Below are 14742 nucleotides of genomic sequence, written 5' to 3'. Positions count from 1 at the left end.
ACTTCAATCTTCCTAATCACTCCATTTCTGACATGATCTTACAGGGCATAGAGGCACTAGGCAACCACAGAGAGACTGTGCGTTTGAGTAGGGAGAAACTCTGGATTAGACGCCTCCAGACCATTCAACCCCATGGTCTGAACATCCAAGAAGGAAACGACTAATAAACCTTTTGTTTTGCCGTCTCCTTTTTTCCCCATAGCCTTTTAGCCTGAGCCTCATTCACTAATAAATTACTGTTAACCCAACCTCACCACCCTTGATGTTGTCCTTTGTGTTTCCATCTTCTTAGTTTGTGGTCAAGCCAGTCCCTTCCCTTCACCCCCCCCCCCCCCTTTTGTCCCCCTATTCATTGTTTACCCCCTGCTTTTTTCTGTATGCTTTCTAACCCCATTCATGTATTTCCACTTCACTGCTTCTCTTTCACTTGTTTGTTGCGTTGTCATTTAGCCTTCGAGAAAGACTCTGCTAGGGTCGAAACGTCAGGCCAATTTTGCATTTATACTCTCGGTCCATTTGGTTGGTAAGTTGTTTGCAACAGCTAACTCTATTTTCTCATCTATATTCCTCTGTTGCAGTATCCCTTTGGTGATCCTCCTTACCTCCCTGGTTTCTTGTTACATTTTGTCTTATTTGTTGGTTGTATTTCACAGTTTGTTCTTTCTTTCTCTCATTGCCTTCTCTCCATATATGATAACCAATTTGTTTCTCCCATTTCCTTTTTGACTATGTTCAATTTCTAAATTTACTATATTTCTCCACAGGTTTCTTCATTTGTTTGCTTGTTTTCCTTTGTGGCAGGTTGCTTGAACTTTTGTTTCAGCACTTTTGTTTTCCTGTTTGTTTCCCTACTTGTTTCATCATGTCTTTTTTTTCCCTTCATGAGTTCTTCCCCCGTGTATAATTAACCACAGTTTTCCTCCCCCTGCAGGTTTACTCTACACACCCTGCATTTTCACTAAAATCTGTTTCCTTTTTAGTGCACTTCCCTTTTGTATATTAATGCTGTTTTCCTCCCCCAGTCTATTCATGTCTTTGTCAACTTAGCATTTTCTCCAATTGAAACCAAAGGTTCTTCTCAGAACCACCCCTACTCCTCTTTAGATTATCATCCCTTGGTGTTACCGCCAGCCTCAGTTTATTAACATTTTTGTATTGCTTTTCTCTACAGATTTGTTCCTGTTTGTTTTCTTTTCCACCATGTCTAACCAAAGTTGCGTTCGCTTGTTTCAGGAACTTAGGAAACTAAAAGAAAAAGCACTACGTTATTCGTATCATCGAGACAACTACAGGTTCTACACACTAACCCGTTTCATTCCCACAGGTTTACAGGTGAAATTTGACCCAGCCCTTGGGTCTTTGTGTACCCCACTCCGCAGACAGTGGAACAACACACTCCATAGTACTTCACTTATTCATATTCTAACAGACCAGTGTGATGCTTGTCTCAACAGCTTCAACCGAGATATATCCTATCTTGAAGCGGAACTTAGGTCCATCTGCTCAAGTGCCCGTTTTGAGCAATTCACCAGTGAGATCAATGCTGGTTTAACTAAACTTGAATCTGTTCTGATTTCCAGGAGAAATGGCAAGATTGGTCGTCTTGTCTCCAAACAGCAGCATCACAGACGGAGACGATTCAAACGCAATGTACCCACTGAAGCTGAACCGTTGGCCCCTCAATCCACAGTAATTAACCTCTCATCATGTACCCTTTCAGATGCAGAAAATGACCTAGGGACTCAACTTCTGCCCCACAAGCAGTAGAACGCGCTCTAAACCAACGAAAAGGCAGAATATTCGTACGGGGTGTTATAACACTGAATAGCCTATTCTGTAACCAATGAAAAGACAGTTCACCAAGCCTTTTGTCAAGGCCTTCGTGGCTTGGACAGCTTAAATAGAGCCGCAAACTCATTGTAAGTTACCGATATCCTATCGTTCGAATTTAACTAACTGGTGAACAGTATACAATTGTTGCACGCTGTGCCGGGGTCCATGGCGTTTTGTATACCCGAGGGGGAAATGGCACCCTAGGCGAAGCCGAGGGTGCCATTTCCCCCCGAGGGTGTACAACCCCATGGACCCGAGTCACAACGTGCAACAATTGTTTTGTTATACCTTTGTTTAATTGTTATTCCTCTTCTCTAAGTTCTGTTGTCAATTTCAAACATTATTACGACGGACTATTCATTGTTTAATAAGCAGACGAACAAGAAACAATTCCCTCGAACCCGCGGTTGTTTAGTACAGAGCGCTGGAAATCGACCAATGCTGGGAACGATCAAGGTGATGTTCACTGGTGTACATCACTTTTCATGTTACCCGGCCAGTCGAGCCATGTAACATGCGTTTTTGTTGCGCGTCACGTGATCGGTTCTCGACCAATCAAACTTCGCAGTTTCTTACCGAGGTATAACAATTATGCTTGCTTGCTTTGTTGAAAATATGCCATGAGAAATAAGTCCAAACTAGACATTAAGTGTTTGTGAACAAACACGAAGCTGTTCCGTGTTGTTTTGCTTGGATTATGTGCTTCATTGCCCAAGGAATATATAACTGAAAAAAGGTTTCAAAAAAGTTGTGTAGCTCTTGTTATAAGGTCTTACTTCCCGGTTGACCCGTAGTAAAGGTCAACATGGGCCCACAGCTACCAAAGATTAATCTGCAATGCCAAGGAGTCTATGAAATCGGTTGTGTAGATCTTGATATATAGTCCCACTTCCGGTTGACCCAGAAGTAGAGGTCAACTTGGGGTCACAGTTTTCCAAAGCTTATATTTATTGCCTAGGAGTCTATAACTGAAGTTTGAACAATAGCTTTGTACTTTTTTAGATATGGGCTTACTTCCGGTTGACCCGGAAGTAAAGGTCAACATGGGGTCAAAGTTGTTTCAAACTAATCTTGAATGCCCAAACTGAACAAAAATTGATAATCTGTTGTATAGTTCTTGAGATATGGTCCCACTTCCGGTTGACCAGGAAGTAGGGGTCAACTTGAGGTCACGGTTTTTTAAAGTTAATATTTTATGCCTAAGGACTTTACAACTGAAAATATTTTGAAAATCTGCTGTATAGTTCTTGAGATATGGTGACACTTCCGGTTGACGCGGAAGTAGAGGTCAACTTGTGGTCACAGTTTTTTCAAATTAATCTCCAACCCCCAAGGAGTCTTTAAGAACAAACAGTTGAAAGGCGGGTCCATACCATCTCATATGTTTTATGATAGGAATTAAGCTAAACAACCATTTGATATTATTTTACGTGTTTAAAAAACACATAATTAATTTGTAGGATACTCCTTTATTTTCCTACTCCTGCCGATAGGGGGCGCTCTTATGAGACATTTCAATTGCACGATTTCTGCACCGTAATGTCTGTATCTGACTCTGTATTTGTATGTGTACGTCGCAGAGACCAAAACTGTCACAAAATGTCAGGCTATAATTTCCCCTATAGAACACGGCCCAGTTTTATGGCTCTGTCTGCTTCAACCAAACTCTGCCCATTTATTATACAACCACCATTCTCCGCTTACTGTGCAGGCGCTGAAATATCTGTGGAATTAGTTCAAAGCAAAGATTACATATTATGATAAATTTCCCCGCGCACAAGTAAAAATATCCCTGCTAAGCTGTGAAATATGCTTTATGTAAGCGATAATATCCGCGCTTCTGATGTGTCAATTCTTTGCTTACGCAGTGAAGCAGAGTCAAATTGGACCAGTTTCACAAGATTTCCCCTCATGTACTAACAATCTGTTTTGACTTTACATGTTTGAAGTGTAGGCCTTACCAAACCTACTTACAGGGCAAAATTACATGGTTCTCATGACCACCAAAGTCTGCGCTTACGATCACCATTTTCCGCTTACTGTGATGTGCAAGCTTGGAAAATAATGTGCGAGCTTGGAAGCACACAAACAAAAGAAATCCCTGCTATAAGCAGTCTATTTCGCTTGACGTAAGCGCAGAATTCAATGCTTCTGCAGAGCACTGAATCTTTTTCATTAAGCAAGTTCCCATCATGACTCGACTAGTCGCACCTCAAACCTTACTACGACACTTGTCGAGAGAAAATACAGATTCTCAAGATTTGTGCCGCTATGTGCCGCAAAGGCAATATTAATTATGTTGCGTATGGGTGACTAGTCAATTTTACTACTCCACTAGTCGCACCTCAAACCTGACTACAACACTTGTCGAGATAAAATACGGATTCTCAAGATTTGTACCGCTATGTGCCGCAAGGGCAATATTAATTATGTTGCAAATGGGTGTGACTAGTGTTGGACTAGTCGCACCTCAAACCTGACTACGACACTTGTCGAGATAAAATACGGATTCTCAAGATTTGTACCGCTATGTGCCGCAAGGGCAATATTAATTATGTTGCAAATGGGTGTGACTAGTGTTGCACTAGTCGCACTTCAAACCTAACTACGACACTTGTCGAGATAAAGTACGGATTCTCAAGATTTGTGCCGCTATGCCGCAAGGGCAATATAAATTATGTTGCGAACAGTAGTAAGCAACACAACTGGTTCACCAAACAGGTAGTCGGGACAAATTTTTAATTATGTTGCGAATGGGTGTGACTAGTGAAATTTACTACTCGACTAGTCGCAATTCAAACCTAACTATGACACTTGTCGAGATAAAGTACAGATTCTCAAGATTTGTGCCGCTTTGCCGCAAGGGCAATATTAATTATGTTGCGAATAGTAGTAAGCAACACAACTGGTTCCAAACAGGTAGTCGGGACAAATTTTGTAGTCGATGTGTGGACACGATTATAACGGAGTAGAGAAAAACAGTAGTCGAGACTCAAATAATAATTTGTAGTCGCGGCTTTAACACTAAAGCACACTAGTCGCCCCTGCCTACTTTTGTCACAAGTAAAGCACGGTTTTTCCTGCGAATGCAAATCAAATTTTTTAGTCACTGTTTTCGCAGTGAAAGTTTCGCAGGAGTTGAGCACAATTAGTCAACTGTAGCAAATTTTTTGATGCGAATTGTGACGTGAAGAACACATTCCCTGCTAAGCTGTAAAATACGCTTAGCATAAGCACAGTTCCCTGATTACGTAAGCGCTGCGATTCTTTCCTTTAAAAGCCATTGGCCCAGGACCAAACTACATAATAGCTTTTTAAACACAAAAAGCAGCTTAACCATGCCTCATGTTCAAGTTGTGAATCCAGGTGTTCTGCTCAATTTCTGCAATTTTGTAAAGCAAAATGTTTTGCCTGTTTATTATAAGCAGCTCTATAAAACTGAGCCACTCAACCACCAGAGAAACGTCAGCATAATAAAATCTCTGCTTTTGTATTCCTGTCAAAGAGTTTTTGTTTGTCATGGTCTAATTTCCGAACGTAACGCGAAATACTGGAATTAGTTTAGGCAAATGGTCCCCGGCGCGAACAAGGTGACTTTACCCGTAAATAATTCCAAATCCCGGGCGGTCTATTTTCGTCGTCCACGCTCGTCGCCTGAAATGAACCCGGTCCACGACGCACCATGCTCAGGCTTGTCAAATTTTGGGAACAAGTTTAGACTTGCGCTAGTCGGTGACCGTAAGAAATCTATGTATATTGAACAAAAAAAACGCAATAATACCGGTGGAAAATGTGATAAGGACTTGGTCAAGTTTACAGTTTTACCATTTTGACTATTCAAATCAAGTTTTACGCCGTACCCATGATCTTTGAAAAAACTTCCCCGGAAATACAGGTTTTTAAAAATAATTACACTGTTTCTATAAGTTCTGATGCTTTTAAAATGACCATCAATAAAATATATCCTAATCTAAAGCAGTTTTGGGAAGTGTACAACATGTAATTAAATTTTAATCGCATAAATTATGTTTCCGAAAGCTGGGTTTGTTTACACTTCAAGAGCCATTGTGTTTCTGCACAGACACAAAACGTGCAATACATGACGTCATGGTGACGTCGTCCAGAATTTTATGTCGGAAATCACATTAACAGGACCTGACTAGTGTATAGCTGAAAAAAGTTTCAGGATTGGCGGTCTACTTTCTGAGATATGGTGTTAACTCGGTTTGCTAATTAAATATTCATAAGCTTAATTAAGGCTTATTAATTAACAATTTTAATTTTTTTACGATAAGAATTAAGCTTATGTTCTAAGCTTCAATTTGGTATAATAAACTCACTCTTTCGTATTATGGTTTAGGAGATTAGGCTGCCGCAAAAACGTGTACAAACGCTATGGGATAAAGGGGAGAAACAAAGAATAATAATAATAAAAACAATAACAATCTAGACGAAAACAATACCTGTTCCGACGGACGGTCGGAACAGCTAAAAATAGTGAATGGCCTGACGTTTTGACCCTTCTTTCTCGAAGGTTAAATAACCGCACAACAAAAAACACGATCGAGGTTGTTTGCAACAGCCAATTCTATTTTCTATAAGTCACGTGACTCCGGTCGCAAATATTGTAACTTCATAGCACAATCAAGCCATGGCAATCCATTAAACAATATAATACTGCTGTATATTTAGAGACAACCAACGGGCTACGCACAGGCGGGTCCATACCATCTCACCAGCAGCAGGAGTTGCTCATAACCCGTCCGCAAAGATGGACCACAGTGTCCCCGCCGAGAGCCGAAAAGCAAAATGGCTGACTCTCGTCGCTGCCCACCTTTGCTTCATGTTATGGGAAGGGCTGTGCAAAAGTTTAGGAGTGATGTTGCAGTCGGCAAGAGATCAGTTCGACTCGGAGACTTGGGCTGTGGGTTCCAGCATCGGTCTGATGGTTGCGTCCAGAGGATTTTCAGGTTTGAAACATTTTGTCAAATTGGGTCAAATTTTCACAAAAGTGGCAGAAACACAAGTTTCGTTAAGCAATTTGTATTGACAACAATTTAACTTCAATTTCAAAATCAATTTTAATATTTTATTATTACTGTAAAAGGTTATTTAGCGCGCATCCCAAGAGGCACTCGGCACTATCGGTAATTACTCAAAATAGTTGTTAGCATAAAAACTTACTTAGTAACGAGCAATGGCAAGCTGTGTAATGATATAACACATTGTAGGAAACAGCTCCCTCTGAAGTAACGTAGTTTTCGAGTAAAACAAGTAAATTCTCACTATAATAATATTTGAATTGAATTAAAGACATCAGCTGAGGTCTCGAATTCAATCATCTGAAAGCAGACATTCAATTACTTGTGTGACAAGGGTGTTTTTTCTTCCACTATTTTCTCTCAAATTCGATCACCACCGAGTTCAAATTTTCACAGGTTTGTTATTTTTATGCATAAGTTGAGATACACCAAGTGAGAATACTGGTCTTTGACAATTACCAATATTGTCCACTGCCTTTATAAAGGGTTTGCTATACCTTACGTAGATCATGGTTTTGGTCTGTGAATGAAGATATGTGAGTGAAGATGCGTGTAATATATTTTACCAGTAGAAGTTTAAGCCTCATTGGCCTTTAAGTTTTTCTGTGGAGGAAAGGAGAAGGCAAAGACAAAGAAAAGTAGTCTGTTTCGCTTACGGTAATTTGTCACAATCGAAATAAGGCTGATACGGAAATGCGCAGAAACCCTAAAAATCAAAGAACAATATTTATATGTTTTCTAAAGCACGCAATCTCTAAAATTTAACCATTAAAAGATGGAAAGTAAATAATAGGATGTCATTTTCAAAACAAAATTATTGAAGTTACTCTTGTATAAAATTCTCTTTGAAAAGGGCTCTGGACACGTTTGGTAATTTTCAAAGACCAGTGTTCTCACTTAGTGTATAGGTCTACCCAACATGTCCATAAACATAATACAAATCTGTGAAAGTTGCAAGAATTTTGTTTTCTTGATAACTACGTAACTCAAGAGGGAGTCATTTCTCACGATGTTTCATTAATCAACAACACTCCATTGCTCGACCGAGTACGCTTTTATGCAAATTAATTATTTGGAGTAATTACCAATAGTGTCCAGTTCTTCTAGAGTTAATAATTCATGAACTTAATCTCTGAGTACAACTGGATATGTTTTTATTTAGGTCCATTGTTACGACTGCTTGAGGTTAAGTTCCAGTACCGTCAGATAGCCTTCGTGAGTGGCCTTGCGGCAGGCATTGGTGTTGTAGCAGCCTCATTCACAACAAACGTTGTCCACTTTGCCCTTTGTCTTCTATTGTTTCCCGGTAAGTGTAAACGATGTGTGGGTTGTGCAAAGCCACCTCTTAAAAAGAAAATATTTAAACATTTCCCACGTCCATTAAATAACATTTAGTGGGAAACACATTATAAAAACAACAAATTGTTATGGCAACTTCATTGGCCTCGAAACCTACTTCAACATAACACAATGGTTGTGCAAGCCACTTTGCCATAACAACGGAGGAAAACTATTATGTGGAATGTGTTGAATATAGATCGTTTTTGAAAGGGCAAGGACACCAAGGAATGTTCTCCTGAGTAAATTTCTACTGTAGCATTTCAAGGGCCTTCGTGCCTGATGGGATTTGTTTTATTTTATGCTTACCAAAATTCTTTAAAATGTTGGACTTGTCATAACTTTAGAAGTATACCGAAACAGATGGCTAGCCTATACGAACACCCCTTTTACGACCCGCACCGCATTTTACACGTTCCTATCCTGTCAGTCAGTGAACTAGGTTATGGTAAAAGACTTCTCTTGAAATATAATTCCATGAAATGCTTTACTTTTTGATAAAACATTAAAACAATTATCAATTTTGGACAACGAGAATTACGGATTATAGTAAACATATCATGACACGGCGAAACGTGCGGAAACAAGGGTGGGTTTTCCATTTATTTTCCCGACTCCGATGACCAATTTGGCCTAAATTTTCACAGGTTTGATATTTTATATATAAGTTGTGGGCCTTTGGACAAGACTGTTTACCGAAAGTCTCCAATGGCTTTAAAGCACATGCGTGTAATCACCTTTGACCTCGCATCATTTCACATGACCTTTTTGGTTCTGTAGATTCGCAGCTAAACCCCACGTACATGGTGTATGCATTACAAACCAACACATGGGCCAGTCTAGTGCCGTACGTGTTATACAAAGGGTTTTTGGGAGATAAGTACACAGTCGTTTATGTTCTAGGCAATGTCAAAAAAATCAGCTCTTGGTAGAATTGTAGACCTTTGAACGCTAGGTGGCAGCAGACTTTGACTACCGGGTAATTTCCAATGTTCATGAGCATGCTCACAATTCAACAACAATGGATTTACCTGGTAAATCTGCTGCCACATAGAACCCAAAAGTCCCCCATTCTCAGGCCCAAGTTCAAAGAGCAATTTCCAGTCTATCACCCGTGCTTTTCGTTTCATTTATTTTATTTTGTCTTTTATTTTCACCAGGTTTGTCATTTCTACTCAAGAAGCAATTTTCAGTCTATTACCCGTGCTTTTTGTTTCGTTTATGTGTCTTTTATTTTCACCAGGTTTGGCGTTTGGACTTATTCTGAACTCAGCACTTGTACTACTCGGTCATCATTTTACAGAGTTCTACGCATGCGCAAACGGTGTTGCTTACTCGGGTCTCTCCGTCGGTATCTTGGTATTTGCTCCTCTGTCTCAGTTGCTATTGGATACGTATGGTTGGCATGGCGCCCTCTTGCTGATTGGGGGAATACAGTTTCATCTTGCCGTCTTGGGATGTCTTCTCAGACCAGTAAATACGTCATCTCAAATCCAACATGGCGGATATTCTGAGCTTAACACACATCCAAGCACGTGTCATGAAGAACATGATGAAGAATCTACGTGTCTTGAAAAAGGAAGATCTCTTGACCGGTGTAAAAATCTGTTTAGGAAATTCATTAAAGCTACAAGTTTAGACTTGTTCAGCGAGGTATCATACTTGACTTTGATAGCTTGTGTTTGTAACGTGTGTTTTGTCAACGTGTCATGGCTTGTGTACTCGGTCCCTCATCTCCTCATCAAAGGTCTAACGGCGTACAATGCTACCATTATCGTCTGTGCTGGCGGGATCGGAATCTTCATTGGGCAAATAGGCCATGGACTCTTGGTTGATTTCCACGTGGTGAAGGGACGAACAATGCTTTACGCGGCAAACATCACTATAGGGTTAACTCTACTTAGCGATCCATTGCTCAACTGTACATGGCCGCTAGTTGCCAATAATTTCTTCTTCGGGATTGGTATTGGCATCACGTTGCCTCTGACGTATACTATGATGAGAGAAGTGGTGGGCGTGGCCAGAATGACCAGTGCATTGGGCTGGGCGGAGCTGGTTGGAGGAGTGTTGCGAGTTGTTGCGAGTTTTATGACTGGTAAGCGAGATTTCCATGAAAAAAAAATAATAATAAATTTATGTCATCCAGTTTTTAATTTTGTCAACTTTCAACAATACGACGGTTCTAGATCAATTTCTTGATTTAAAAACATGTCACAATATTTGGATCTGAGAAGCGTTCCCGTCTAATAATTATTAGACTTGACTCAAGTCCCAATCCGAGCCCCAACCTGATCGCTGCTGCAATAACTACATTCTGACGATGGGGCGTACTTGTCTTATGTGACTGCTGGCGCGTTACATGTGTTTGGGACCTTACACACGATATTAAGGGACTTTAATCAAGTCTAGTCTAATATCCGCTCCGGATTTTTGGCAAAAGGCCTATCTCAAAAACGCAACCACATTATTTGAAATGAAATTTGCACACGCTATAATAGTTCCAATGTGTAGGCCTACATCTACATTTATATAGGATTAAAACAATCGAACGATTTCATGAACCAAAGGCCATACTTTGCTTCAAAGGCAAACCAGACTGTTCAATTCTATTCAATCATGTTCAATTCAAAGTTCGTCATCATGTCAGCATAACAAAAAACATAATCTTCAGTTTGCATAATACGACAAATCAAATCTATTATTCAAAAATTACTATCATACGATAATATATCAACAACAAAGGGTATACCTTAATGTTTTGGTTTATTTATTTATTTGTGTATTTGTTTCCTTTTCAGGCTGGTTTTACGACCAAAGTGGAAGTTATGACTCTGCGTTCATTCTATTGGGATGTATGTCGATTTTAGTTATTGTATTTCTCATCCTTGAAGACATTGTATACGCCGTACGTGAGAAAAGAAGATAGCATCATCACGCTTCGCCAAGGTAAGGAGATGGATGGAAAAACACAAGGTAGCCACAGCAGAATACACATTAGAATGCTTTTACAAAAGGACTTTTATTACAAACGGAGTAAAACGCAACTACAAAGATGGCGACGAAAACAAACACAAGCCTACGCAAGAGGGCGCTATAACAACTACTGGCGCTTCAAAAACTAACAGCCAACACTTCAGACCAACCACCTTAAGGCTCGTGAATATCACCAGGGGCCAATTTCATAGAGCTGCTTAAAGTCACCTGGAAGTGGTATTTTTTTAAAATAAAGCTTTTGTCACTAAAATATGTGTTTTTACGAGAGGAATGTGAATAAAAAGTTAACTAAGGTTTAAAAATATTACTTTTGATTGTATTTACAAATTTACGAGTAGGCCCCGACCCGAGAGGGCGCTGTTCCTGACGTATTTCAAGGCGCGATACATAGGACCTGCACGCACGGTGAATCGCATGCGGTACCAAAAAAAAATCGTGTCACTTGGCAAAAGCTAAAAACATACCCTCAAAGTTCAAACTTACCCGAATTTTTTCACGTTAAGCAAATGCTCCTCTGGGTTCGTCACGTCTTTCAGATACCTTCTTCGATTTCCCACTAGCTGGAAAAATTGTTGGGACGGCGTCGTGTTTAAGAATGGCTCTTCTCGTAATGTCAAATGAGTGGTGTATCCCGGATTCGAAGCACGACGGCTCGAAGTGTTCGCTGCATAGCGCTGAAAAAGACGTCGGACCGGACCACTTTGCTCTAGTTAATCTGACTTTCGCAGCCCACAACCGCCTATACTTGGGATCTGCAGGAAATAGATGAAGACTGACCCCATCTTTAGTTGTTTTGCTGCATCCAGCAGCAATACAACTGGTCGGCATTGCCGGAAAAATGCCAGAAAAAACCTTTTTCGCAGCGTACAAACTCACGTCTTAGAATTACATGCACTTTTGCACGTGTGTTTATCTACGCATCGAGGCAAAGTCTTCCTTTTCCTACGTCACAAAAGAGGTAGGCGGAGTCAAAGCACTTAATTAATTTTTTAACATATAAATCGTGACTAACAATTACTCAAAAAATTGTTTTATTGTTAATAAACATATACTCTTATGTTTAAAAGAAAAAAAAATCCTATTTCCAGGTGCCTTTAAGCAAAAATGTTGCTTAAGCACGAAAACAGCTCGCTTATTTTACACATGTTACTGGCCAAAATGTTGTGCCATATACATTGATTGTGATTGGTATTTAGCTATTGTTCACTTAGCATAACAATTGAGTGGAGTCTTGGCCGGTAATCTGATTTTACTAAGCAAGGATTTTTTTGCTTACGCAAAATTTTGTGCTTAAGCAGCTCTATGAAATTGGGCCCAGGGGTGTATATTATCAGGATCCTTACAAATACACCGTTGACCTCGCATTCATTTCAAATGGAGATTCGCAGTAAAATCCTATGTACGCGCTGGTCTTTTTTCGTGCTTGATATCTGGGGTCGTGCTTGACATCTGGGGTAGCCGCGTGCGCCTTGAATAAAGGCTAGCGTAAACGTTGCTGGTTTGTTATTTTGAGCGAAACATGTGTGAGGGTTATGTGTTTTATACAACGGGTTGTTTTTTGTTTTTCTTTGGTCCTTTTGGGCATGCAGTCTGTGAAACGAAAATCGCCTTTCAAAATCCTCGTCTGGACAGGACGTAAAGATGGGCCCAGAATACATTAAATGCACTGGACACTATTAGTAATTACTCAGAATAATTATTTAATCCACACAATATCTTTAGGTGTCTTATATGTGTCTTTTACACTTGCCAAATAATGAAGTTTGTAAATGAACGAGCTGTGTGCTGTAAAAAAAAATATTATGAAATGTAATAAAGCTCACTATATTTAGATAAAACGTGTTTACGAGAAATCTTTATTTTTGTGGGCAAGAGATACTGTTTCCGGAGATTCGGTCCCTGAAAAACTGTCTACAAACTACTTCTGATAGCGCCCTCTTTTGAAACATCCTCATCCTCATCCATGGGGCCGAATCTCCGGCGGACAGAATTCACGGGTACAGGGGCAAAGTCAACAATAGGCCTGTTAAGTTTAAGTTCCACTTGTTTAAACCATTACTACCTCCATGTATAAACTGATTATGACCTGGGGCCAATTTCATAGAGCTGCTTAAGCAAAAAATTTGCTTAAGCACGAAAATAGCACACTTATTTTGCACATGTTACTGGCAAAAATGTCATGCCATATACATTGCTTGTGACTGGTATTTAGCTGTTGTTAACAATTGAGTGGAGCCTTGGCCGGTAATCTTACTAAGCAAGGATTTTTTTGCTTAAGCAAAATTTTGTGCTTAAGCAACTCTATGAAATTGGGCCCTAATTGGTATAAAGCCGTGGGCTTACTGTTGAAGCAACACTTTATTGCTTTATGGTTTTCACCGTCAGAGAAATTAATTATTGTTTCATCAAGTAAATATTCTTTTAAATAACTACAGTAAAATGCTCATTCAAAATATTGCGAAACTAGACAGTGACGTCACATTCGAGGCTCGTGAAAAAGACAGGGGACCAGTCTAGTGAGGGTGCAACTCGCATTGTCAAGAGCGGGCGCTATTTATGCTGCTTGTAAAGGAAACGGCATGGAGCAAGAAAATCACTGATCAACGGTGCCTGCCACTAACTCCGCCCCCCCCCCCCATAGCCAGTGAAAAATTCTTAATATTTAACAATACACGAAACATCTTAGAAGTCTCACAGCTTCGTACAATAAAGAGGACATTATTCACCGACTCTTGAACTGTTATCCTCTGCTCAATTTGTTATGGGGAGTCACATGGCCCGTCGAGTTCTTCTCCCTCCAAATAAAGATACGCTTTATCGGAGTAATTTTCCAAACGTCCAAATGTCAGTCTTGAAAACTATATCCCTACACCTCTCGGAAAATAAGACCAATTATTTCAGAGTATCTGTCATCCACAATACCTCAAGTTGGAAGTCAGCAATTCCCAAGGTCACAACTGGGCAAATTGTTTACACTTTTTTCCTTTTTTTAAGCTCTCAAATAATGTCTATAATCGAATATTGTGAGGGCCTTGAAAACATTAATGAGGCTGGTGAGGCCGGCGCTCCGTTCGTTCCTGGGGCACAAGTGGCAGCGTGACTTGCAGTCATCGTCGTTTCAAAACGCGTTGACAAAAATATTGCCAAATTAATTGACACCAATTGGGAACAGCGGTCAAAAAAATTACTTGAAATCGTTACTTTCCAGTTTTCCTTGAACCTCAGCACCCTCAACAATCACCTAAACCTATCTGCTGTGAGCCCCATAATACTGATGACGTAGCGAGGCTTACAACCGCATCATTGATTTTCACAAGTTTGTTTTGGGAATCGGATGAATCAAGGAAATACTGAAAATTTTCCTTTTATGTGTGTTGAGGAGGAATGTCAAAAAAAGATTTACGAGAACATCCATAGAGATAACCTTTCTCTATGGTTAGGCTTTACCATTCGTCCGTTCACAAATTCGGAGAAGAAACTTATTATGATGTATACATCGAAAGAAAGTGGGGCACCAGGCGTCTCTAATTATTCC

General features: G+C 39.9%; 1 protein-coding gene across 4 annotated transcripts; it reads left to right on the top strand.

The window, feature by feature from the left end:
- Positions 1-457: 457 nt before the first annotated feature.
- LOC139940046 (monocarboxylate transporter 13-like) lies at positions 458-13019 on the top strand. Of its 4 annotated transcripts, XM_071936244.1 has the most exons (6): positions 458-523; positions 1721-1919; positions 6526-6803; positions 8038-8181; positions 9457-10308; positions 11012-13019. In XM_071936244.1, the coding sequence occupies exons 3-6, from the start codon at positions 6605-6607 to the stop codon at positions 11137-11139; spliced, it is 1323 nt and encodes a 440-aa protein (XP_071792345.1). In that variant the 5' UTR covers positions 458-523; positions 1721-1919; positions 6526-6604; the 3' UTR covers positions 11140-13019. The 4 variants fall into 4 exon arrangements, with proteins under 4 accessions (XP_071792345.1, XP_071792347.1, XP_071792344.1 ...); XM_071936246.1 differs by lacking the exon at positions 1721-1919 and having other exon boundaries at positions 467-523; XM_071936243.1 differs by lacking the exon at positions 458-523 and having other exon boundaries at positions 1482-1919.
- Positions 13020-14742: the final 1723 nt, after the last annotated feature.

This window comes from Asterias amurensis, chromosome 7 (assembly GCF_032118995.1).
Source record: "Asterias amurensis chromosome 7, ASM3211899v1".
Taxonomy (NCBI): Eukaryota; Metazoa; Echinodermata; class Asteroidea; order Forcipulatida; family Asteriidae; genus Asterias; species Asterias amurensis.
This window is presented reverse-complemented; position numbering and strand designations above follow the sequence as displayed.

Bases quoted from the DNA above. Each gene is read 5' to 3' on its own strand.
- LOC139940046 (XM_071936244.1), top strand. From the start codon at position 6,605: ATGGACCACAGTGTCCCCGCCGAGAGCCGAAAAGCAAAATGGCTGACT. The intron at 6,804-8,037 runs GTTTGAAACATT...GTTTTTATTTAG, and splicing joins TGCGTCCAGAGGATTTTCAG to GTCCATTGTTACGACTGCTT. The intron at 8,182-9,456 runs GTAAGTGTAAAC...TATTTTCACCAG, and splicing joins TTGTCTTCTATTGTTTCCCG to GTTTGGCGTTTGGACTTATT.